The sequence below is a fragment of the Pseudophryne corroboree genome, chromosome 8 (genome assembly GCF_028390025.1).
Source record: "Pseudophryne corroboree isolate aPseCor3 chromosome 8, aPseCor3.hap2, whole genome shotgun sequence".
In the NCBI taxonomy this organism is placed as follows: domain Eukaryota; kingdom Metazoa; phylum Chordata; class Amphibia; order Anura; family Myobatrachidae; genus Pseudophryne; species Pseudophryne corroboree.
Genome location: NC_086451.1, coordinates 8,503,672 through 8,531,632, shown reverse-complemented (window position 1 = coordinate 8,531,632; position 27,961 = coordinate 8,503,672). Strand labels below are relative to the sequence as shown.

General features: G+C 49.3%; 1 protein-coding gene across 6 annotated transcripts in view; it reads right to left on the bottom strand.

Annotated features, from left to right (window-relative positions):
* The window catches only part of CACNA1B (calcium voltage-gated channel subunit alpha1 B), a 377,678-nt gene that overhangs the window by 182,860 nt on the left and 166,857 nt on the right, over nucleotides 1-27,961 (bottom strand). For all 6 annotated transcript variants that reach the window (XM_063935876.1, XM_063935872.1, XM_063935871.1 and 3 more), the window contains 6 exons: nucleotides 26,832-26,947; nucleotides 26,135-26,191; nucleotides 24,473-24,562; nucleotides 6,903-7,112; nucleotides 4,440-4,552; nucleotides 1,073-1,185 (listed from right to left, as the gene is read on the bottom strand). In XM_063935876.1, the coding sequence (XP_063791946.1) occupies nucleotides 1,073-1,185; nucleotides 4,440-4,552; nucleotides 6,903-7,112; nucleotides 24,473-24,562; nucleotides 26,135-26,191; nucleotides 26,832-26,947 (699 nt within the window). The remainder of the gene's footprint in view (nucleotides 1-1,072; nucleotides 1,186-4,439; nucleotides 4,553-6,902; nucleotides 7,113-24,472; nucleotides 24,563-26,134; nucleotides 26,192-26,831; nucleotides 26,948-27,961) is intronic.

Here is a 27,961-nt window from a genome sequence, read left to right as displayed (position 1 = left end):
GGAGTACCAGTACCTGGTGACACAACACACACACACTAACAGGAGTTCCAGTACCTGGTGACACAACAAACACACTTACAGGAGTTCCAGTACCTGGTGACACAACACACACACTTACAGGAGTTCCAGTACCGTGTGACACACACACACAACACACACACCTACAGGAGTTCCAGTACCTGGTGACACAACACACACACACACACTTACAGGAGTTCCAGTACCTGGTGACACAACACACACACTTACAGGAGTTCCAGTACCGTGTGACACACACACACAACACACACACTTACAGGAGTTCCAGTACCTGGTGACACAACACACACATATACAGGAGTTCAATTACCTGGTGACACAACACACACACTTACAGGAGTACCAGTACCTGGTGACACAACACACACACTTACAGCAGTTCCAGTAGCTGTTGACACAACACACACACTTACAGCAGTTCCAGTACCTGGTGACACAACACACACACTTACAGGGGTTCAAGTACCTGGTGACACAACACACACACTTACAGGTGTTCCAGTACCTGGTGACACAACACACACACACTTACATGAGTCCCAGTACCTGGTGACACAACACACACACTTACAGGAGTTCCAGTACCTGGTGACACAACACACACACTTACATGAGTCCCAGTACCTGGTGACACAACATACACACACACTTTCAGGTGTTCCAGTACCTGGTGACACAACATACACACACTTACATGAGTCCCAGTACCTGGTGACACAACACACACACTTACATGAGTCCCAGTACCTGGTGACACAACATACACACACACTTTCAGGTGTTCCAGTACCTGGTGACACAACATACACACACTTACATGAGTCCCAGTACCTGGTGACACAACACACACACACTTACATGAGTCCCAGTACCTGGTGACACAACATACACACACACTTTCAGGAGTTCCAGTACCCGGAGAACGCACAAATCTGTGTACTTGGCACGGTTTTCACAATTTGCACACAGACATAAAATAACAAATCAAATGATGAGGGAATTGGCGGCGACGACTCATAGGACGACCTCTTACTTTGTGACCTTAAAGATACGGAGAAGTCGCAGAGCTCGGAGGACGCTGATCCCAAACGATGTCCCAGGTTTCACCGCTGCCCAGATCACCTCAAATATACTTCCCACTATTACCTGTAACAACACAGAGTACAGCGCTGAGATGGTGTCACACAGACCACGGGAAGACATGCTGAGATGGTGTCATACAGACCACGGGAAGACATGCTGAGATGGTGTCATACAGACCATGGGAAGACATGCTGAGATGGTGTCATACAGACCACGGGAAGACATGCTGAGATGGTGTCATACAGAGCACGGGAAGACATGCTGAGATGGTGTCATACAGACCACGGGAAGACATACTGAGATGGTGTCATACAGACCATGGGAAGACATGCTGAGATGGTGTCATACAGACCATGGGAAGACATGCTGAGATGGTGTCATACAGACCATGGGAAGACATGCTGAGATGGTGTCATACAGACCACGGGAAGACATGCTGAGATGGTGCCATACAGACCATGGGAAGACATGCTGAGATGGTGTCATACAGACCACGGGAAGACATGCTGAGATGGTGTCATACAGACCATGGGAAGACATGCTGAGATGGTGTCATACAGACCATGGGAAGACATGCTGAGATGGTGTCATACAGACCATGGGAAGACATGCTGAGATGGTGTCATCATACAGACCACGGGAAGACATGCTGAGATGGTGTCATCATACAGACCACGGGAAGACATGCTGAGATGGTGTCATACAGACCACGGGAAGACATGCTGAGATGGTGTCATACAGACCACGGGAATACATGCTGAGATGGTGTCATACAGACCACGGGAAGACATGCTGAGATGGTGCCATACAGACCACGGGAATACATGCTGAGATGGTGTCATACAGACCACGGGAAGACATGCTGAGATGGTGTCATACAGACCACGGGAAGACATGCTGAGATGGTGTCACACAGACCACGGGAAGACATGCTGAGATGGTGTCATCATACAGACCACGGGAAGACATGCTGAGATGGTGTCATACAGACCATGGGAAGACATGCTGAGATGGTGTCATACAGACCATGGGAAGACATGCTGAGATGGTGTCATACAGACCATGGGAAGACATGCTGAGATGGTGTCATCATACAGACCACGGGAAGACATGCTGAGATGGTGTCATACAGACCATGGGAAGACATGCTGAGATGGTGTCATACAGACCACGGGAAGACATGCTGAGATGGTGTCACACAGACCACGGAAAGACATGCTGAGATGCTGGCATACAGACCACAGGAAGACATGCTGAGATGGTGTCATACAGACCACGGGAATACATGCTGAGATGGTGTCATACAGACCACGGGAAGACATGCTGAGATGGTGTCATACAGACCACGGGAATACATGCTGAGATGGTGTCATACAGACCACGGGAATACATGCTGAGATGGTGTCATACAGACCACGGGAATACATGCTGAGATGGTGTCATACAGACCACGGGAAGACATGCAGTGATGGTGTCATGATACAGACCACGGGAAGACATGCTGAGATGGTGTCATACAGACCACGGGAAGACATGCAGAGATGGTGTCATACAGAACACGGGAATACATGCTGAGATGGTGTCATACAGAACACGGGAATACATGCTGAGATGGTGTCATGATACAGAACACGGGAAGACATGCTGAGATGGTGTCATACAGACCACGGGAAGACATGCAGAGATGGTGTCATACAGAACATGGGAATACATGCTGAGATGGTGTCATACAGACCACGGGAAGACATACTGAGATGGTGTCATACAGACCACGGGAAGACATGCTGAGATGGTGTCATCATACAGACCACGGGAAGACATGCTGAGATGGTGTCACACAGAACACGGGAAGACATGCTGAGATGGTGTCATACAGACCACGGGAAGACATGCAGAGATGGTGTCATACAGACCACGGGAAGACATGCTGAGATGGTGTCATACAGACCACGGGAAGACATGCTGAGATGGTGTCACACAGAACATGGGAAGACATGCTGAGATGGTGTCATACAGACCACGGGAAGACATACTGAGATGGTGTCATACAGACCACGGGAAGACATGCTGAGATGGTGTCATACAGAACACGGGAATACATGCTGAGATGGTGTCACACAGAACATGGGAAGACATGCTGAGATGGTGTCATACAGACCACGGGAAGACATGCTGAGATGGTGTCATACAGACCACGGGAAGACATGCAGAGATGGTGTCATACAGACCACGGGAAGACATGCTGAGATTACAGTCAGTTGAGCTGCTGTGACCTTACTAGCCCCTCCCCTGTGCATGAATCCACCAAACCGCACTGTTCATTTCTGCAAAGCAAGTCTACTAAGCTATCGCTCACACACTGGGGGTCATTCCGAGTTGATCGCTCGCTGTCATTTTTCGCAGCGCAACAATCAGGTCTCTACTGCTCATGCGTATGCACCGCAATGCGCAGGCGCGTCGTACGGGTACCAAGCGGATCGTGCTGAGCGATGGATTTAATGAAGAATCCATTCGCACAGCCGATTGCAAGGAGATTGACAGGAAGAAGGCGTTTGTGGGTGGCAACTGACCGTTTTCTGGGAGTGTTTGCAGGGCGGGTGTCTGACGTCAGTTCCGGGACCGGACAGGCTGAAGTGATCACAAGGGCTGAGTAAGTCCAGAGCTACTCAGAAACTACACAAAATGTTTTTGAAGAGTTCGGCTGCAAATTCGTTCGCACACTTGCAAAGCGAAAATACACTCCCCCGTGGGCGGCGACTATGCGTCGTTTGCACGGCTGCTAAAAACAGCTAGCGAGCGATCAACTCGGAATGACCCCCATTGTCTGCTCATATACAGAAAACCCACCTTCCCATCTAGCTGCAGATAAGTGACAGAGAGAACGGGGACACTGGGTATTTCATATCACTGCCTCTCAGTAACACTCAGCCTATTATAAATATAAATGTATCATGACGCCTTCATTTGCACCTTAAGAATAAACCAAACTACAAATAGAATATCCAGCAACAGCCTGAGATAACACAATGCTGCGATGCGTAAAACAAATGTACGTGCTATAATAAAACAATATACTTTTCAATAACTAGTAAGATCATTGCACCTGAGATACGGAAGATACATAAAACCTACCTACAATAACTTCCATGTAAAGTGACAGACACCCAGCAACGCATGGTTCCAAGTTACTGGTTCACCCAGAGCTGAGACGCCCCAGGCTCCCTAGGAGTTGCCGTGGGGCGGGGCAATCTGACGCTGCCCCCTATGCACTGTATGCCGCCCCATTAAAAAGTCTGAGAGTAATTATAACAACTCACCCCAAAGTCAAAGCAATTGAAGGAGGAGTGGAAATAGTTGCGAGGCCCCAGCCCGTACATCTTCATGGACATTTCCGTCAGAAACAGTCCCAGGAACACAAACTCTGCAAAATCTGAGAGAGAGGACGAGAATCAGGGGCCCAGTCCATAGAGTGTCAGCACCGTTGCCTACAAGTGCCCCCTGCTGGCTGGATGAAGAATGGCGCAGTGGAGCAGAGATGCAGCCATTTTGTCACGCGCCGTATTTACCATAATGCACCGTGGGGCAAATGTATCAAAGGCTGACTGGCTGTTACTTTATCTCTCTCCCCTTTCTCTCTCTGCAAGCTTTGATACATATGCCCCATATTCATTCACCGGTAACTAGCGCCATTGCTGTCTGTACATCCATGAATATTGATTTATCTGGCAGAAGAGTAAATGGGGAATGGCGCGCAACACTCAAAACTAGACTTTAGACTATGTAGGGGCAGAGGCAATAGCATTGGAGAGAGATAAAGTAGCAGCCAATCAGCTCCTAACTTCCATGTTACAGGCTGTCTTTAAAAAATGACAGGAGCTGATTGGCTGTTACTTTATCTCTCTCCACCTCATCTCTCAGCCTCCCCGAGCGTTGATACATATGCCCCATATTCACGATATCACCTCCTAAGAATGAAAAGATATAGATGTGTCTCTTATTCAGAATAACGCTGAAAGTTCTTTAAAAAAAAATGCAGAATATTTTCTTTAGAATTATCTAATATGGAGATTATAACGGAAATCCTGGATCCCGGGTTACACTCATAAAACACATAGAAATGCAGAGAGGAACTTTCTACTTTATTCTGACTGAGATAAGAGACGTCTACTGCAGGGGGGGGGGGGGGGGAGACCATTGTCCTCTTAGCCGCTCCTGTGTTGTTTATTATTATTATTATTATTATTAGTATCCTTTATTTATATGGCGCCACAAGGGATCCGCAGCGCCCATTACACAGTACATAATAAAATGAGTAAACAAGAAAACCGCACTTACAGTACAGGACAAAATAGGACAGGTATAGAAAACCCGGGGTCCGGGGCCATCAAAGGGAGTATGGAGGGTAAGATAGTGTAAGTAAGAAAAGGAAAGGCACATGAGGAAAGAAGTCCCTGCTCTTGCGAGCTTACAATCTAAAAGGTGAAGGGCTAACAGACCAGAGTGACACAGACGGGGTAGACAGTGAGCATAGACAAGAGGGTTAGGATGAGATTTGGCTGGGTTTGGTGAAGAAGTGGGTCTTGAGAGCCCGCTTGAAGTTTTGTAGAGAGGTGGAGAGTCTGAGGGGGAGAGGTAGAGAATTCCAGAGAAAGGGAGCAGCACGTGAGAAATCTTGGAGATAGGAGTGGGAGGAGGTAATCAGAAGACAGAAGAGTCTGAGGGGGAGAGGTAGAGAATTCCAGAGAAAGGGAGCAGCACGTGAGGAATCTTGGAGGTAGGAGTGGGAGGAGGTAATCAGTAGGCAGGAGAGTCGGCGTGCATTAGCAGAGTGAAGAGAACGGGTGGGAGTGTAGAGGGAGATAAGGTCAGAGATGTAGATGGGAGAGGAGTGGGTGAGGGCTTTGTAGGTGAGTGTGAGAAGCTTGAATTGGATTCTGAAAGGGAAGGGGAGCCAGTGAAGGTCCTGCAAGAGAGGGGAGGTGGATGTAGTACGTTTGGTGAGGAAGATGAGCCGGGCAGCAGCATTGAGGATAGATTGGAGTGGAGAGAGGTATTTTTGAGGGAGGCCAGTCAGGAGGAGATTACAGTAGTCTAATCTGGAGATGACCAGTGAGTGAACGAGGGCCTTAGTAGCATCCCGGGTGAGAAAGGGTCTGATCCTGGAGATGTTTTTGAGGTGGAAATGGCAGGTTTTTGAGAGGTACTGAATGTGTGGGGTGAAGGAGAGGGTTTCACCTATTGCGCCCGCAGCGTCCCTCTTACTTTCAATGACTGTTTATTCAGAACAGCGTCTGCTACTTTCCCGGTAAGCTCCATAGTACGCATTGTGGCGCCATTGCTGATTAGCAATGCGTTATTATAATATCATAAAGCCCTTTCCATTTTTTACTGACACAGACAATACGTAGATATATGGCGCTGCAACAGAAGTAGGTTAAACGTCATGTGTGTATATAGACAGCGCGTGTGTGTGTGTGTGGGGTCTGTAAGGCAGGGTCTATATGCCGAGGAGCCTGGGGGTACGTGATGTGCTTACGCCGCATAGCACCTTCTCATTAGACGCGGGACGCGATGCAAGTATGCGCTGTGGTAATTTATCCGACAGAAATGCAGCAATAAGCCGCACAAACCTGCTTATTATAAATCACGAGTAAAGATAAAATTGCTGTTTAACACATTATTACCCTCTGCAGACAGGGTCACCTTATGGCACATTAAGGAGAAGAGGTCACCTCGGCTCATGCCAGCCAGCCCGGTGTTCTGGAACGTTGTGTACTTACACAGGGCTCTGGTGAGCCACGCCGGCTGGTTGTAGTGTACAATGGCGACACAGAGTGTGTTCAGCGCCACCACGCACAGAACGAACCAATAGAAACTCTGCGCTTTCACCATGCGGCGGATGAAGAACCGGAACATCTTCTCTTTGCGGCGGAGGTAGGACGAGCTTTCATTCTTTCCACCCTTCAGGCTCGAGCGGGCAAAGGGGGATCCTGCAGGGGGCGCAATGAAACCATGAGTCGGTTTAGTTATCACAGAACCAGGCTTAGTACACCTGCCCCATGGGGTCTTAATTGACGACAGCGCCCTGCAATCTGATAACTAATAAGAGTGTATACCATTTACATTGTCATATTGAGATATAATTTAATAACCTCACCTGAAGCCATTTTATATTGTATAATGACATTATGATTTAAATACAGCACTTGTGAATGCTGAATAGAAGTTCAATAAACATTATAAAGTGAATACACAAAAAGTCACGTACCCCACCCCCACCTACTCCCTCACCAGTTTTGTAACATTCATTGCAACACACATTGGCCCTCATTCCGAGTTGTTTACTCGTTAGTTTTCTTCGCAACGGAGCGATTTGTTGCAAACTGCGCATGCGCAATGTTCGCAGTGCGTCTGCGCCAAGTAAATTTGCAAAAAAGTTTGATATTTTACTCACGGCTTAGCGAAGAAATTTATTCGTTCTGGTGATCGGAGTGTGATTGACAGGAAGTGGGTGTTTCTGGGCGGAAACTGACCGTTTTATGGGTGTGTGCGGAAAAACGCTGCCGTTTCTGGAAAAATGCGGGAGTGGCTGGAGAAACAGGGGAGTGTCTGGGCGAATGCTGGGTGTGTTTGTGACGTCAAACTAGGAACGAAACTGACTGAACTGATCGCAGTGTAGGAGTAAGTCTCGAGCTACTCAGAAACTGCAAAGAAATTTCTTTTCGCAATTCTGCTAATCTTTCGTTCGCAATTCTGCAAAACTAAGATACACTCCCAGTAGGCGGCGGCTTAGCGTGTGCAATGCTGCTAAAAGCAGCTAGCGAGCGAACAACTCGGAATGAGGGCCCTTGGCAACACCTGCCTTACCTATATCTCACTTAGGGTCACGGTAAACTTATAACAGTGCATGAAAGCTGGCATGCGTACATGATGTATTTCAACCATAAGGCAGCGGAACAATAACAGTTCAGACTTTGAATTGGAACGTAGCAATTAAAAAAAGGATTTGAAATCTAAAAACACCATACTATGATATAACAATATGTTTGTTAGTACCTGTAAATGCCGCAGTAAGGGGCTGATTCCCATTTGTACAGCATGCTGGTATCTACGCTGCTGATCGGTTATTGGACGATTCTGCATGCGTGGCGGCCACACTGCGCACACACCAAGATACTTCTGCGATGACGCTCGCAGTAAGGATTTATTCTCAGGGTGATTGACAGAAAGGGGCCGATTAGGGGAGGTAACGGGGAGTGGTAGCAAAAACGCTGTCATGTTTCTGCTTACATCTATGATCGCGCACGTAGAAAACATGGCGCCAGCGTCACAGCTCTCGTGGCCATTCTACGAGACCACATACTCACTCGGGGGGGGGTCAATGTTCCTCGAATTTGCACCTAAAAAACGCAGTTGCCGAGATTTTGCGATGGCGTCATGGTCTCCATGAATTTCTGGGCGGCTGCTACACTTGCATAGTTTCTCATGTCTGTAGCCTGCGCAGTTTTTTGCGTACAGATCGCAATCAGGCCCGAAGTCACCTTTTTGTCACATCTAGTATAAAATTACTTTTGCTCTTTCTACAGATATATATGTATATATATATATATATATATATATATATATATATTTGGGATTCATTAATGACAGCGTGCGGGTAACTGAGGCTCCCGTCACACACATATCTAATCAGGCTTCAGGCTGCGAAGCGGTCACCGGCGTATCGCTCTGTGTCTCTCATTCTACACCAGTTAGCTAATAAGGGCCTCATGGGGCTACGGATGAATGGGACACTCCGCGGGATGTGCTCATTGTCTTTGCAAACAGCAGAACCCACCTCACAACCATAATTGTACAATCCCACACACATGGAAACATGGCATGGTGGACAGGACGCGGCGCTAGGGAGGTGGGGGCATATATCTCTATATAGTGGAAGGGGCTAGTCTGTGAAATGAAAAATAGGGACAGGAATTTATCCTATGAATGAAATAAGACCTTGGGGACTATTTACTAAGAGCTGGACGGAAATAAAGTGGATGGAGATAAAGTACCAGCAAATCAGCGTCTATCTGCCGTGTGGCAGGCTGTGGTGGAAAATGACAGTTAGGAGCTGATTGGCTGGTACTTTATCTCCACCCAAGGCTTAGTAAATAGAGCCCCCCTAGTGACCTCACCGCTGTACTGCGACTTGGTAGCATGCATTCTCCAGAATAACCGCTCACCCCAGAAAACGCCTGCGCCCGCCCTGTGCAAGCGGCAGGGGACCTTTAATTACATTTCCGGCTTTGAAAGACTCTTTCATGGCCTGGATGTCTCTCCGGGACGCTATGAATTGTATAATGCGGAGGATCAGTTACTTCTGCACAGACATTATAATAGGAACGTCTTTTCCTTATTACATTAGCAGCGGCTATATAATCCATAATCAGCCAGTAATTGGAATTGGAGGAATTTGGGTAACAACATTTACCGCAGATCCAGTGGAAGGTGTCCAGAGATGTCCTTAAATCCAGAGAGGCATTTCCACCCTTAATTATACATTGCTTGTCCAGGATTTATTATTTATAAGATCGGCCGGTGAAGCATAAACTCACGTACATACTGAGGTTACAAGAGAAAGGTGCAGGAAGGAACGCAGCCATGTCCCACTTTCCCATATGACTCATCTAACAGAGGTCTGTTCTGGAACGCAGACCCCGGACAGCACCGCTCTGTGCATAGCGCGCCCTGCACTCCCCGAAAGAGGGGCCAACATGCAGGGGTGAGAGACAGGGGGAAGAGGCAGACATGATTCATTCCTCTGTCGTTCTGCTAGTCACAAGCCCACCTGTTCCCACAGAACAGTTTTGGGGCACGCCATGTCTGCCAATGAGGGAACAGAGCGCCAGGAGCAAAGTATGCTTTGCTATAACCCCCCAACAGGGCCGATTAAGGTTTGTGAGGGCCCCAAATAATACAATTGTCAAAAGGGTATACTGTCCATATTATCATGTGTAAATTCACCCAGCACTGCAAAAGTAGTGCCCTCAACTCACATCCTGCCACACAGAACCCCCAATACACATCCTGCCACACAGAGCACCCAGTACACATCCTGCCACACAGAACCCCCAATACACATCCTGCCACACAGAGCACCCAGTACACATCCTGCCACACAGAACCCCCAATACACATCCTGCCACACAGAGCACCCAGTACACATCCTGCCACACAGAACCCCCAATACACATCCTGCCACACAGAGCACCCAGTACACATCCTGCCACACAGAGCACCCAGTACACATCCTGCCACACAGAACCCCCAATACACATCCTGCCACACAGAGCACCCAGTACACATCCTGCCACACAGAACCCCCAATACACATCCTGCCACACAGAGCACCCAGTACACATCCTGCCACACAGAACCCTTAATACACATCCTGCTACACAGAGCAGCCAGTACACATCATGCCACACAGAGCACCCAGTACACATCCTGCCACATAGAACCCCCAGTACACATCATGCCACACAGAACCCCCAATACACATCCTGCCACACAGAGCACCCAGTACACATCCTGCCACACAGAGCCCCCAGTACACATTGTGCCACACAGAACCCCAGTACACATTGTGCCACACAGAACCCCCAGTACACATCATGCCACACTGAACCCCCAGTACACATTGTGCCACACAGAAGCCCCAGTACACACTGTGCCACACAGAACCCCCAGTGCACATTATGCCACACTGAACCCCCACTTCACATCCTGCCACACTGAACCCCCAGTACACATCATGTCACACAGAGCCCTCAGTACACATCATGTCCCACAGAGCCCCCACTTCACATCCTGCCACACAGAACCCCCAGTACACATCCTGCCACACAGAAGCCCCACTTCACATCCTGCCACACTGAACCCCCAGTACACATCCTGCCACACTGAACCCCTTCACATCCTGCCACACTGAACCCCCAGTATACATTGTGCCACACAGAACCTCTAGTACACATCCTGCCACACAGAAATCCCCAGTACACATCATGCCACACAGAGCCCCAGTACACATCCTGCCACACAGAACCCCCGGTACACATTGTGCCACACAGAACCCCCAGTACACATTATGCCACACTGAACCTCCACTTCACATCCTGTCACACTGAACCCCCACTTCACATCCTGCCACACTGAACCCCCAGTACACATCATGCCACACAGAAGCCCCACTTCACATCCTGCCACACAGAACCCCCACTTCACATTCTGCCACCCAGAACCCCCACTTTACATTCTGCCACCCAGAACCCCCAGTAGACATTATGCCACACAGAACCCCAATTCACATCCTGCCATACAGAACCCCCACTTTACATCCTGCCACACTGAACCTCCAGTACACATTGTGCCACACAGAGCCCCCAGTACACATCATGCCACACAGAGCCCCCAGTACACATCCTGCCACATAGAACGCCCAGTACGCATCCCGTCACATAGAACCCCCAGTACACATCATGCCACATAGAACCCCCACTTCACATCCTGCCACACAGAACCCCCACTTCACATTCTGCCACCCAGAACCCCCACTTCACATTCTGCCACCCAGAACCCCCAGTAGACATTATGCCACACAGAACCCCAATTCACATCCTGCCATACAGAACCCCCACTTTACATCCTGCCACACTGAACCTCCAGTACACATTGTGCCACACAGAGCCCCCAGTACACATCATGCCACACAGAGCCCCCAGTACACATCCTGCCACATAGAACGCCCAGTACACATCCCGTCACATAGAACCCCCAGTACACATCATGCCACATAGAACCCCCACTTCACATCCTGCCACACTGAACCCCCACTTCACATCCTGCCACACAAATATTGGAGTGGTTTTCTCAAATATGGGAGTGGTTTTCTCAAATATTGGAGTGGTTTTCTAAAATATGGGAGTGGTTTTCTCAAGTAGGGGAGAGGTTTGCACAAATATATGAGTGGCTTTCTCAAGTAGAGGAGTGATGTGCACAAATATGGGAGTGGTTTTCTGAAGTAGAGGAGTGGTTTGGTCAAATATGGGAGTAGTTTTCTCAAGTAGAGGAGTGGTCTGCACAAATATGGGAGTGGTTTTCTGAAGTAGAGGAGTGGTTTTGCGCAAATATGGGAGTGGTTTTCTCATGTAGGGGAGTGGTTTTCTCAAGTAGTGAGTGGTTTGCACAGTTGGGTGTTGCCAATTTTGTCTTAGACTTCCAATCGTGAATGTTGACCGAGGTAGTAAGGGGTTAGCAGGCAGAGATTTAGCCTACAGTTATAATCATTCTCACATATGATTTGTGACCCCAAAAGGGGCAGCGCTTCTTAGGATGTGGGTGTGGCTTCATTGATAAGTGGATGGGCAAAGGGCATGCTCTGGGTGAAACAAAGGAGTGTCATGCACAGATATGGGGCGGGGCTTATTTTGCATGCACATATATAGGGCGGGGCTTATTTTGCATGCACATATATAGGGTGAGGCTTATTTTGTCCCAATATTTCCGGAGTAAATGTTGGGAGGTAATGCTCCTTCTTTATACCTGTATCCCAGGTATACAATGTAACTCATTTACCACCAGTTATTTTCAATGTATTAATTCTAATATGTGTCACACACTTTATAACGCCAGACTCACTATGGGGCTTATATATTAACAGGGGAATAGTCTGTGGCTGGCAAAAACAGGTAAATACTACCAGGTGTCTTCCAAGGCCAGTATATGTAACAGGTGTTGTGGCAGTACATGTTACCTGCCCTGTTATCACCATCTAAGGCGTTAAGAGATAAAAAATAAAAAATTTTAAAAAAAATTACTTAATAAAAATTTTTTTTTAATGGCCAATACATGCCAAATTATCCTTGGTGCCAGTTTGGCTCAGCGGCACCAACGATATATCATTGAGCGATGGTGGCGAAAGTTGACTTTCCATCTCCACAAACAGGGGCCTTGATCTGTTCATAAACCTACCCCATTAAAACGGGTTCCGTCCCATGTTCTAGGCTGCGGTATGATGATGAAGCACTGTATGTAGATTATGTAACATATTTAAAATTCAGGCAATTGTTAAGCAAATTTGGAGACCCTAGTAATAACTAGATAGTTCCATAAATGTAAATTTTCTGACAGCAAACGTTACATTGGTACCATGGGGGGTGATTCCGAGTTGTTCGCTCGTTAGCTGCTTTTAGCAGCATTGCACACGCTAAGCCGCCGCCCTCTGGGAGTGTATCTTAGCTTAGCAGAATTGCGAACGAAAGATTAGCAAAATTGCGAATAGACGTTTCTTAGCAGTTTCTGAGTAGCTCCAGACCTACTCACAAATAGCGATCAGTTCAGTCAGTTTCGTTCCTGGTTTGACGTCACACACACGCCCAGCGTTCGCCCAGCCACTCCCCTGTTTCTCCAGACACTCCCACGTGTTTCCCTGAAATGCCTGCGTTTTTCCGCACACTCCCAGAAAACGGTCAGTTTCCGCCCAGAAATACCCACTTCCTGTCAATCACACTGCGATCAGCAGAACGATGAAAAAACTTTGTTACGCCGTGAGTAAAATACCAAACTTTTGTGCTAATTTACTTGGCGCAGGCGCGCTGCGTACATTGCGCATGCGCAGTTTGCGAATAATAGCTCCGTAGCGAAAAAAAATAACTAGCGAACAACTCGGAATGACCCCCCATATGTGCAAATACATGTGTTAGGATTGATTCAGTTTTTCACCTTTGCACTTTACACTTCAGCCTGCAGATGGCGCTGCTGCTGTTAGTGGCAGAGGAACATGTGTCTCTCTGGTGGGGTGGGAAGGTGCTTTTACCAACATGGCAGCCAGTATATGGCGCACTAGACTGCATACAGTGTGGTTCAGGAAAAAAAAGGGGACGGGAGCAGTGCAATAGTTAATAATGTTATTAATTTGTATTTGGCAGACAGAACGAATGATGATTAAAGATAGAACGGAACACACAGTAGTGGAGCTGGTGCCAGGTACTGTACTTAGCCTTATACAAATCTTTAAGCTAGTTTAGTGTCTGCGGAAAGCGTAGATCCCCCGCTAAGAGAGAAGGAAGAATAAAACCATTGGTTCTTAATCTCTGGGTTTTAGAATTGATATTAGAGAACAGTATTTCAACTGTTAAATACATTTTAACCAAACTGAATAAACAATAATCTTTGAAAGGCAATGCGCAGAGACCTATCTATAGTAACGCACATGTGACCGCATGTGTAAAGGCACCTGAGCAGCAGCATCAACATTCTGGAAACTATCTTCATGTAAGCTGTCACAGGCAGGGCCCTCCGCCCTCGTGTTCCTCCCCAGCACTATCCTGGCTTCCAGCGCTCCATGTCTCCTAGTACTATTCAGCGACTGGCTTTTTGTACTTGCCCTTTGCTGGGTGCAGACTCACTGTATGCTGATCTGCCTTCCCCGGCCTCACTCACCTACACATGCCTGTCTAGATACAGGTAGCACCCAACCCGTGACTCTCATCCGCGTCCTATACAGGTAGCACCCAACCCGTGACTCTCATCCATGTCCTATACAGGTAGCACCCAACCCGTGACTCTCATCCACGTCCTATACAGGTAGCACCCAACCCGTGACTCTCATCCATGTCCTATACAGGTAGCACCCAACCCGTGACTCTCATCCGCGTCCTATACAGGTAGCACCCAACCCGTGACTCTCATCCGCGTCCTATACAGGTAGCACCCAACCCGTGACTCTCATCCGCGTCCTATACAGGTAGCACCCAACCCGTGACTCTCATCCATGTCCTATACAGGTAGCACCCAACCCGTGACTCTCATCCGCGTCCTATACAGGTAGCACCCAACCCGTGACTCTCATCCACGTCCTATACAGGTAGCATCCAACCCGTGACTCTCATCCGCGTCCTATACAGGTAGCACCCAACCCGTGACTCTCATCCACGTCCTATACAGGTAGCATCCAACCCGTGACTCTCATCCGCGTCCTATACAGGTAGCACCCAACCCGTGACTCTCATCCGCATCCTATACAGGTAGCACCCAACCCGTGACTCTCATCCGCGTCCTATACAGGTAGCATCCAACCCGTGACTCTCATCCGCGTCCTATACAGGTAGCACCCAACCCGTGACTCTCATCCGCATCCTATACAGGTAGCACCCAACCCGTGACTCTCATCCGCGTCCTATACAGGTAGCATCCAACCCGTGACTCTCATCCACGTCCTATACAGGTAGCATCCAACCCGTGACTCTCATCCGCGTCCTATACAGGTAGCACCCAACCCGTGACTCTCATCCGCGTCCTATACAGGTAGCATCCAACCCGTGACTCTCATCCGCATCCTATACAGGTAGCACCCAACCCGTGACTCTCATCCACGTCCTATACAGGTAGCACCCAACCCGTGACTCTCATCCGCATCCTATACAGGTAGCACCCAACCCGTGACTCTCATCCGCATCCTATACAGTTAGCACCCAACCCGTGACTCTCATCCACGTCCTATACAGGTAGCACCCAACCCGTGACTCTCATCCGCGTCCTATACAGGTAGCACCCAACCCGTGATTCTCATCCGCGTCCTATACAGGTAGCACCCAACCCGTGATTCTCATCCGCGTCCTATACAGGTAGCACCCAACCCGTGACTCTCATCCACGTCCTATACAGGTAGCACCCAACCCGTGATTCTCATCCGCGTCCTATACAGGTAGCACCCAACCCGTGATTCTCATCCGCGTCCTATACAGGTAGCACCCAACCCATGATTCTCATCCACGTCCTATACGGGTAGCACCCAACCCGTGACTCTCATCCACGTCCTATACAGGTAGCACCCAACCCGTGACTCTCATCCGCGTCCTATACAGGTAGCACCCAACCCGTGACTCTCATCCGCGTCCTATACAGGTAGCACCCAACCCGTGACTCTCATCCGCGTCCTATACAGGTAACACCCAACCCATGACTCTCATCCGCGTCCTATACAGGTAGCACCCAACCCGTGATTCTCATCCGCCTCGTATACAGGTAGCACCCAACCCGTGATTCTCATCCGCGTCCTATACAGGTACCAACCAACCCGTGACTCTCATCCGAGTCCTATACAGGTAGCACCCAACCCGTGACTCTCATCCGCGTCCTATACAGGTAGCACCCAACCCGTGATTCTCATCCACGTCCTATACAGGTAGCACCCAACCCGTGACTCTCATCCACGTCCTATACAGGTAGCACCCAACCCGTGACTCTCATCCGAGTCCTATACAGGTAGCACCCAACCCGTGACTCTCATCCACGTCCTATACAGGTAGCACCCAACCCGTGACTCTCATCCGCATCCTATACAGGTAGCACCCAACCCGTGACTCTCATCCGCGTCCTATACCGGTAGCACCCAACCCGTGACTCTCATCCACGTCCTATACAGGTAGCATCCAACCCGTGACTCTCATCCATGTCCTATACAGGTAGCACCCAACCCGTGACTCTCATCCGCATCCTATACAGGTAGCACCCAACCCGTGATTCTCATCCGCGTCCTATACAGGTAGCACCCAACCCGTGACTCTCATCCATGTCCTACACAGGTAGCACCCAACCCATGATTCTCATCCACGTCCTATACGGGTAGCACCCAACCCGTGACTCTCATCCGCGTCCTATACAGGTAGCACCCAACCCGTGACTCTCATCCGAGTCCTATACAGGTAGCACCTAACCTGTGATTCTCATCCGTGTCCTATACAGGTAGCACCCAACCCGTGACTTTCATCCGTGTCCAATACAGGTAGCACCCAACCCGTGACTCTCATCCGAGTCCTATACAGGTAGCACCCAACCCGTGACTCTCATCCACGTCCTATACAGGTAGCACCCAACCCGTGACTTTCATCCGCGTCCTATACAGGTAGCACCCAACCCGTGACTCTCATCCGAGTCCTATACAGGTAGCACCCAACCCGTGACTCTCATCCACGTCCTATACAGGTAGCACCCAACCCGTGACTCTCATCCGCGTCCTATACAGGTAGCACCCAACCCGTGACTCTCATCCGCGTCCTATACAGGTAGCACCCAACCCGTGACTCTCATCCGCGTCCTATACAGGTAGCACCCAACCCGTGACTCTCATCCGAGTCCTATACAGGTAGCACCCAACCCGTGACTCTCATCCGCGTCCTATACAGGTAGCACCCAACCCGTGATTTTCATCCGCCTCCTATACAGGTAGCACCCAACCCGTGATTCTCATCCGCGTCCTATACAGGTACCAACCAACCCGTGACTCTCATCCGAGTCCTATACAGGTAGCACCCAACCCGTGACTCTCATCCGCATCCTATACAGGTAGCACCCAACCCGTGACTCTCATCCGCGTCCTATACAGGTAGCACCCAACCCGTGACGCTCATCCACGTCCTATACAGGTAGCACCCAACCCGTGACTCTCATCCGCGTCCTATACAGGTAGCACCCAACCCGTGACTCTCATCCGCATCCTATACAGGTAGCACCCAACCCGTGACGCTCATCCACGTCCTATACAGGTAGCACCCAACCCGTGACTCTCATCCACGTCCTATACATGTAGCATCCAACCCGTGACTCTCATCCGCGTCCTATACAGGTAGCACCCAACCCGTGACTCTCATCCACGTCCTATACATGTAGCACCCAACCCGTGACTCTCATCCGCGTCCTATACAGGTAGCACCAAACCCGTGACTCTCATCCATGTCCTATACAGGTAGCACCCAACCCGTGACTCTCATCCACGTCCTATACATGTAGCATCCAACCCGTGACTCTCATCCGCGTCCTATACAGGTAGCACCCAACCCGTGACTCTCATCCACGTCCTATACATGTAGCACCCAACCCGTGACTCTCATCCGCGTCCTATACAGGTAGCACCCAACCCGTGACTCTCATCCACGTCCTATACATGTAGCATCCAACCCGTGACTCTCATCCGCGTCCTATACAGGTAGCACCCAACCCGTGACTCTCATCCACGTCCTATACATGTAGCACCCAACCCGTGACTCTCATCCGCGTCCTATACAGGTAGCACCAAACCCGTGACTCTCATCCATGTCCTATACAGGTAGCACCCAACCCGTGACTCTCATCCGCGTCCTATACAGGTAGCACCCAACCCGTGACTCTCATCCGCGTCCTATACAGGTAGCACCAAACCCGTGACTCTCATCCATGTCCTATACAGGTAGCACCCAACCCGTGACTCTCATCCGCGTCCTATACAGGTAGCACCAAACCCGTGACTCTCATCCATGTCCTATACAGGTAGCACCCAACCCGTGACTCTCATCCACGTCCTATACAGGTAGCATCCAACCCGTGACTCTCATCCGCGTCCTATACAGGTAGCACCCAACCCGTGACTCTCATCCACGTCCTATACAGGTAGCATCCAACCCGTGACTCTCATCCGCGTCCTATACAGGTAGCACCCAACCCGTGACTCTCATCCGCGTCCTATACAGGTAGCATCCAACCCGTGACTCTCATCCGCGTCCTATACAGGTAGCACCCAACCCGTGACTCTCATCCGCGTCCTATACAGGTAGCACCCAACCCGTGACTCTCATCCGCGTCCTATACAGGTAGCACCCAACCCGTGACTCTCATCCGCGTCCTATACAGGTAGCACCCAACCCGTGACTCTCGTCCACTTCCTATACAGGTAGCACCCAACCCGTGACTCTCATCCGCGTCCTATACAGGTAGCACCCAACCCGTGATTCTCATCCGCGTCCTATACAGGTAGCACCCAACCCGTGATTCTCATCCGCGTCCTATACAGGTACCAACCAACCCGTGACTCTCATCCGAGTCCTATACAGGTAGCACCCAACCCGTGACTCTCATCCGCGTCCTATACAGGTAGCACCCAACCCGTGACTCTCATCCGCGTCCTATACAGGTAGCACCCAACCCGTGACTCTCATCCACGTCCTATACAGGTAGCATCCAACCCGTGACTCTCATCCGCGTCCTATACAGGTAGCACCCAACCCGTGACTCTCATCCGCGTCCTATACAGGTAGCACCCAACCCGTGACTCTCATCCGCGTCCTACATAGTTTGTAGCTTTACTGCTCTATATTGTTCCTAAGATACAGTATGTCGATTTTCTGAGCTAATATGTCAGTTTCTCTGTAACTTTCTATATATTATATGTGCAGTGCTGCAAAACCTATGCGTCAACTTAACAAAGATTAATAATAATAATAATAATAATAATAATTAATGATTATAACTGTAGGCTAAATCTCTGCCTGCTAACCCCTTACTACCTCGGTCAACATTCACGATTGGAAGTCTAAGACAAAATTGGCAACACCCAACTGTGCAAACCACTCACTACTTGAGAAAACCACTCCCCTACATGAGAAAACCACTCCCCTACATGAGAAAACCACTCCCCTACATGAGAAAATCACTCCCATATTTGCGCAAAACCACTCCCCTACATGAGAAAACCACTCCCACAGTTGAGCAAAACACTTCCCTACATGAGAAAACCACTCCCATATTTGTGCACATCACTCCTCTACTTGAGAAAACCACTCCCATATTTGTGCAAACCACTCCCCATTTGAGAAAACCACTCCCCTATTTGAGAAAACCACTCCCATATTTGAGAAAACCACTCCCATATTTGAGCCAACTACACCCATATTTGGCAAAACCAAAACTCCCAGATCTGACCAAACTCCACCCTTCTTAGAGAAGACCCCGCACTTCCGCCCCCACAGCCTGCACTTCCATGGAAAATGAGGATGAGTGCGCCTCTCATTCTCCTTTTATTCTGTGTGTCTGTGTGGGCAGTACACGCTGCGTGACAGTCACAGGAACCCATTACAGCTACTTCTAGGAAATGAATAGTTCCCAATAAAATACTACCAGCGACATAATCAGGAATACTGGGAGAACTGGGACATAAGGAAAATGCAGCAAGGGACACATGTCGGGGGGCTGGATCCCTGTAACCAAACAACGGTTTACCCCGGTCACTAAGCGCTACCAATGACTATAAGGTGGCGCAATAAAGCCTTACAGGGAAAGATGTGGGCCCTCGGGGGCCCCACGTGATAAACTCTGCCCTCAGTGGGTAGGAATGGAGGGCACGTCAGTCTTTTGGCCTCTGGAAACCCCAGCTAGACATTAGGCCTATTAGACGTCCTGTAATCAATGAAATAAAATGAAAAGCAACGCCGGTGAAGGGTTAAAAGGTAAAGTAATTGCAGCGGGCAGAACTGGGGCGAAGCAAACTCTTATCAAAGTCAGGATTACTCAGTCAGTGCCGGGAGGCAAGAGGGTTAATCCTGATGTCTCCGCCCGCCTCCAGGAACTGACGGATCGATACGTTATTGATCGGAGAGCGAGGGGGGAAAGTGGCTGGCACAGGCTCTAGTAATCCATCTGTAATGGACCCGCGCGTGTGTGTGTGTGGTAGTCCGCCCGGCAACTGGCCCCAGTGTTCGTGACACACGGTGAGGGTGTCTGTACCAGCTCGCGGCTGCGGAGGAAGAGATGACATTTCAGCCTCTGCTTCCATTCCCAGCGTCTGGGAGCACGGAATCAGTGGGCTGACTAGTAAAGGAATACACGGCGGCTTTAACCGTCTGTGGGCAGTCCTCGCCCGTCTGCTGCTATTCTGGGTTCTATAGTAACTCTGAGAAAGGATTCCTCCTGCGTGGCCAGATAATCCTCGCAAACACAACGAATGCCCGCCATCTCACACGCATCGTGCCTGGTGCAGGGAGAACCCTTTCACGTCAATTCTCCGTAGGGGCCGTGAGAGAACATATGGAGTAGTGACGTGACTCGTTGCGCTCCTTCACGGTTTCCCTGGCCGTGCTCGCGCCCCAGATGTGCCCTGCCGTCACTGCTTCATGCCACGCAAACTGTTCTGTTGTGGGAGAGATGTACTAAGCCTTGAAAAGTGATAAAGTGGGGAGAGTGATAATGTAGCAGGCGGGTTCAGTATGATTTCCCGATGGATAGGATGTCGGCGTTTAGAATACCGACGGCGGCATCCCAGCCAGTAGAATCCTGACAGCCCCTGCAAAGTAACCCTCCCTTACCCACTGCCTAACCCTTCCCGCTTGGTGCCTAACACTAACCCTCCCTTCTCCGCTGCCTATCCCTAACCTTCCCTTCCCCGCTGCCTATCCCTAACCCTCCCTTACCCACTGCCTAAACCTAACCCTCCCCGCTTGGTGCCTAACACTAACCCTCCCTTCCCCGCTCCCTATCCCTAACCCTCCCTTACCCTCTGCCTAAACCTAACCCTCCCTGCTTGGTGCCTAACACTAACCCTCCCTTCCCCGCTGCCTATCCCTAACCCTCCCTTCCCCACTGCCTATCCCTAACCCTTCCTTACCCGCTGTCTAAACCTAACCCTCCCCGCTTGGTGCCTAACGCTAACCCTCCCTTCCCCGCTGCCTATCCCTAACCCTCCCTTACCCTCTGCCTAAACCTAACCCTCCCTGCTTGGTGCCTAATCCTGACCCTCCCTTACCCGCTGCCTAAACCTAACCCTCCCCGGTGGTGCCTAATCCAACCCCTCCCTTCCTTGCTGCCTAACCCTAAACATCCCTTTCCCGCTGCCTAAACCTAACCCTCCCCGGTGGTGCCTAATCCAACCCCTCCCTTCCCCGCTGCCTAACCCTAACCATCCCTTCCCCGTTGCCTAACCCTAACCCTCCCTTACCCGCTGCCTAACCCTAACCCTCCCCGCTTGATGCCTAACCCTAACCCTCCCTCCCCAGTACCTAAGCCTAACCTTCCCGGTCCTGCACCCTAACCCTAACACCCCTCCTCATGCCTAAACCTAATCTCCCCCCCCCCCCCCCATCCCCCGCAGCAGGACGGTTCCGGTATGAATGGTCGACCATGTTATGGTCGACAGTCATTAGATCGACCACTATTGGTCGACATTGACATGGTCGACATGGACACATGGTCGGCACATGAAAATGGTCGACACATGAAAAGGTCGACATGAGTTTTTTTACATTTTTTGGTGTCGTTTTTTGCGTAATGTGACTGGGAACCCCAATTAATGCACCGCGTCCCCTCGCATGGCGAGCGAAGGGCATGGTGCCTTCGCTCCGCTACCGCTTCGCTCGGCACAGATTACCGTTCCAATCGTAGTCCACGTGGATCGTAAAATATGGAAAAGTTCCCCAAAAGAAAAAAAAAAGTTAAAAAACTCATGTCAACCTTTTAATGTGTTGACCTTTCATGTGTCGACAATTTTCATGTGTCGACCATGTGTCCATGTCGACCATGTCAATGTCGACCGATAGTGGTCGACCTAATGGCTGTCGACCATAACATGGTCGACGATCTGAACGGATACCCAGCAGGACACCAGAGCATCCTGCTGGAAGCATGTTTGGGATTCCGGCTGTCGGTATTTTGACGCTGGTATCCTGAACGGCGTCAATATTTAGACGCCGGGCTTGCGGCCTCCTTCTCGATTCCGGCGTATTTATATTGAACACCGGGATCCCGCCGATTGGAAACTTAACTGCATCCCTAGCAGCCAATCAGCTCCTGACTGCCATATTACAGGCTGTGTTTGAAAAATGACAGGAGCTGGTTGGTCGGTACTTTATCTCTCTCCACTTTATCACTTGTTAAGGCTTAGTACATCTGGCCCTGTGAGAGGACAATCATGGACTATGGCAGTACAGAACAGTATATATGGCCTAGGGCTGCATTTCTAGTGAACAGCCCAGGTGACCCCGGATATCACAGGGGAACATTTGGTATTACAGTGCACTATGGGGGTCATTCCGAGTTGTTCGCTCGCTAGCAGATTTTAGCAGCATTGCACACGCTAGGCCGCCGCCCTCTGGGAGTGAATCTTAGCTTAGCAGAATTGCGCACAAAAGATTACCAGAATTGCGAATAGAAAATTCTTAGCAGTTTCTGAGTAGCCCGAGACTTACTCCTACACTGCGATCAGTTCAGTCCTTTTCGTTCCTGGTTTGACGTCACAAACACGCCCTGCGTTCGGCCAGCCACTCCCCCGTTTCTCCAGACACTCCCGCGTTTTATGCTGGCACGCCTGCGTTTTTCCGCACACTCCCAGAAAACGGTCAGTTTCCGCCCAGAAACACCCACTTCCTGTCAATCACACTCCGATCACTTCAACGATGAAAATTCTTCGTTCAGACGTGAGTAAATCTACTACGTTTTGTGCTAAAATACTTAGCGCATGCGCACTGCGTACCATGCGCATGCGCATTTTTGCCTTAATCGCTCCATTGCGAAAATCAGCAACGAGCGAACAACTCGGAATGACCCCCAATGTAAGAGCACACAGATTTGTCTTTTGTTGTAGTATTACCCTGCACAGCCTGCAGGTGTCACTGTTGCATGCGTTGCTCATGTTTGGTCACCGACTAAAAGCTTTCAGTAAACATATTGACGCTGATTTGCATGATAGCACAGTGATACAATAATGAAGGTGTAGCCATTTCCATGTTACGTAAAACACAAAGTTCAATTATATGTAATACAAAGTAATAAAAAACGTTTTATCCTGATAATGGTTTGCAGTTCGTCAAATCCTGTAATTATTCCGGTATTAATCTCAGTTCCCAGCGTGAGAATTCTGCGGCTCTGAATAGTAATATAGATTAAAAATAATTAAATGGTGATATAGATTGATTAGAATTCATGTGTGGAATCAGACGCCGCGGGTGTGGGGGCTTGGTGTGCAGTGGCTTTGCCACCATATATATCGGGTCTTAGTGTACCTTAATATAACCAGCAAATACATTTTATATATATATATATATATATATTTATTTATTTTTCCCTTTATTAAGTAAAGTCCATATACCCAATCACAGAAATATAACAACACAGCAAACACACAGAGTGTTCAAGAACCAAATCCAGTTAATCTCTTACCTAGTATACAGGGCCAAGGCACGTCACCTGACTAGGTGAGGCCACTAAGCAACCTAAGCTCCTGCCTAGGGGCCAGTCACGCCTGAGGGCTCCGGATTACTGCAACATTGCTTTTTCTATGATTCATAGCAATACGCTTATGCATTCGCAACTACCCTAAAAACCATGAAAAACCATGCGCTAATCTTTTGCTTTTGTGTCGACAATTTGCATGTTGACCTTCTGACAGTGTTGACCTGCTGTCAACTTATTTACTGTCTGTTTACTATCCGGATACTGGAAAATGTAGATCCAGCTGGGCTCCGCAGCCCCCCGGTCACTTATTTACAGAGCGCCGCATCCAGCCACTCACCCACGGAGCAGATGTCGGTGAAGTGGTCCTCCCCCTCCTCGGCGTGTATGAGGTCATTCTTACTCTTCTTAATGGTGGCTCTTTTCAGCACTGCGAGGAAGGATAAGCACATACATTATTTACTAGATTGCAGCGTGTCAGGAAATAATCGCTTCCTGCGGGAAGACTGCGCCCGCCTGTCAGTTAGGTTGGGCAGAACTGGCACTCTATACATCCTGTCATCAGGCAGAAAATTAAAAGTGACTTGTGAAATTAAAACACCTCATATGTACAGGAACGGCTCAGGAGAAGTGTCAGTCAGCGTCCAGCAGGACACGGCGCTGGGAACTGAGGGGGACTGAGGGCTACAGGGAGCCACAAAGCTGACTGACCGCCAGCAAAAACACTCAGCGGCTGGGAACACTGGGGTCCCCACCAGTGGCAGCTCCAGAGGGGGGGCTGGAGCACCGTCTATAATAGGGGAGCCGCACCAACTGCCACCCCATATGCTTCCAAACATTCCCGGCCGGGACTCACTGGCGCTGCACACCAGAAGCCACCACCGGACCCCACCGATCCCCACACACCACTCCTGATCCAATCAGGAAAAAACAAAACATCTTAGACTAGACCACGCCCATTTCAGGTGAGGCCACACAGAATATCAAGACTTGGCTATTGTGGGATATGTGGTGCGACTTAGAGCGGTTCACTAAAAGGGGTTGTCCAATGTTAGCTTCTCTCTGTGGTGTCCATTCCCAAGTAATGCGCCTTCTCACGTATCATTTGGTACAACACGCTCTTCCACGTAATGGCGGATTTCGGAAGAATTGTGGGTGTGCCTGCTGCGGGTAATGGAGGTGTGGAGCGGCTCTACAGTTTTGGGTTGTCGCCGCTCTGGAAACCCCACACCCCCTGAGGCACTCACAGCACTCCCCAGGATCCACCTCCCTACAATGCCTCATCTTGGGCTCCAGAAAGGATCCAACAGTGATGGCTACACTGCAGTGAAGATTCAGGGGGAGATATACAAAGTAGTGATAAGAGTGGAGAAGTGAGCCAGTGGAGAAGTTGCCCATGGCAACCAATCAGCATTGACGTAACATTTATAATTTGCATACTATAAAAGTATACAGAGCAGCTGATTGGTTGTCATGGGCAACTTCTCCACTGGCTCACTTCTCCACTTTTATCACTGCTTAGTACATGTCCCCATTAATTACTTATCCCTCGCCAGTGAGACACCACATTCTGCCCCACTTCATAAACATAAACTAGCGACTCCTCTCTCTGCTGTTCCTATCACATGACACGTGACATCATCTGAGCGCAGCCTGAAAGGAGCCCACTACCTTAAAGTGCCCTTGTCATCCCCATACCATGACACGATCGCGCCCAAGATGCTGCAGAAACGTTTTTGCAAACAAACCTACATAGCAGGATGCGTAACACATCAGGGAAACCAATTAATGCAACACGCCTCCCAACCGCACCCGATTTATGGCGGGACAGTTCCGATTCGCATACCTCACAGGGGGTGGGGCTTACACAAAAGTGGGCGGTGTTTGACTGAAAGTGGACCTGTCCAGGTGAATTGATCAGAGCTTGGGTGGATAGAGGGCGGAGCTTATAGTATTTTGATGTCGCATGTGCGCAATGTATGCACGCAATAATGGTACTTACCGTCTAAGGGCGACTTTTCCTCCGCATTTTTGTCTTCTTCTGCCAGCATAACTTCCTCTGTGAGACAAATGGATGACCGGGACAAAGGACGAGCGTCAATAAACAAAAATATGGACTATTACTATTAACATTTATTTTTGTAGCGCTGGCATACTCCGTAGCGCTTTACAATTGCGAACAAACACAGTAATAAGACAAGACTGGGCATTAACAGACAGACAAAGCGGCAAGAGGGCGCAGCTTGCATGCCTACTGTCTATAGGAATTTGTTTTTACATGCGACTCGGAAAATAATTCAGATTTAGGGCCTTATTTAGGTTTGTTAGCAAACCAAAAAAGTTAGCAATTGGGCAAAACCATGTGCAATGCAGGTGTGGGGCAGATGTAACGTGCAAAGAGAGTTAGATTTGGGTGGGGGGTGTTCAAACTGAAATCTAATTTGCAGTGTAAAAATAAAGCAGCCAGTATTTACCCTGCACAGAAACAATATAACCCGCCCACATCTAACTCTCTCTGCACATGTTACATCTGCCCCACCTGCACTGCACATGGTTTTGCCCAATTGTGTACTTTTTTGATTTGCTATAAAACCCGAATAACCCCCATAATCTATAACTTCCATTGAACACAGCAAAAATGTGCGATTTTAACAAAAAACTGATGGCCCCCCCGTAATATCGCGCTGCCCGAATCTCACCTGCTTTAAAGATCCACTCAAGATACCCGTTGAGCTCGCGCTCAATTTGCTGCTGTCGTCTCAGTTTGAGGAAGGCACGGCGGTTCTCCACCCGCTCACGCTCTTTGGCAAACTCCCTGCAAGAGGGCAGAAGATTTAGCTGCTGGGATGACAAAGTGAACGTGGGCCCATCTCACCCCCCTGAGCTTCACAAATTATTTTTAGCCACTTTGTAAGTGAGAGAATTTCAGGGAAGGTGTTTAATAGACGACGGGTTAGGGAAAAAAGTTGGGTCAAAGGTTGGGCCTCAGGGACCAAATCTCTTATGCAATCGGTAAGTGGCGTTTCTATGATCGCAACAAAACAAAAACATTATTCCCAGCGGGCTGACGGAACAGGAGTGTGTTTACGAATTTCTAGACGTGTAACTCTATACAAGTTCAGCTGCTCGTCTTAAAGTATTCCTCACAATTGGGATTATCGAGAATTTCCTCTAAAAATAGATAATTGTTGTTTTTGCAACATGAGATCCGGATTCTCCGCCATGGGCCGGCCACAGCTGTCCTGTATTAGTGCTGTGTGGCCGAGTCTGAGGGGGGCGGAATACACGCTTTCTAGAACATTCATTCAATCCACACAAAACTGACACATTGGGTGGGGGCAGATATAATGGGTGGCGCCAGACATAATGGGACGAGGCACAATGGGCAGGGCTAGACATAGCAGACAAAACTAGACATAATAGGTCGTCCCAGACATGATGGGTGGGGCAAGACATAATGATCATGACCAGGTATAAATGGGTGGGGCCATACATAATGGGTAGGGCTAGACGTAATGGATGGGGCCACACATAATGGGCAGGGCTACATACAAAGGGCAGGGCCAGACATAATGATCATGGGCAGGTATAATGGGTAGGGGGCTAGACATAATGGGTGTGGCAAGACATCATGATCATGACTAGGTATAATGGGTGGGACTATACATAATGGGTAGGGCTAGACATAATAGGTAGGGCTAAACATAATGGGTGGGGAAAGACATAATGATCAGGGCCAGACATTGGCTGTGGCCAATCATAATGAATGGAGCCAGACAGAATGGTCATGGCCAGGTTTAATGGGTGGGGCCATACATAATGGGCAGGG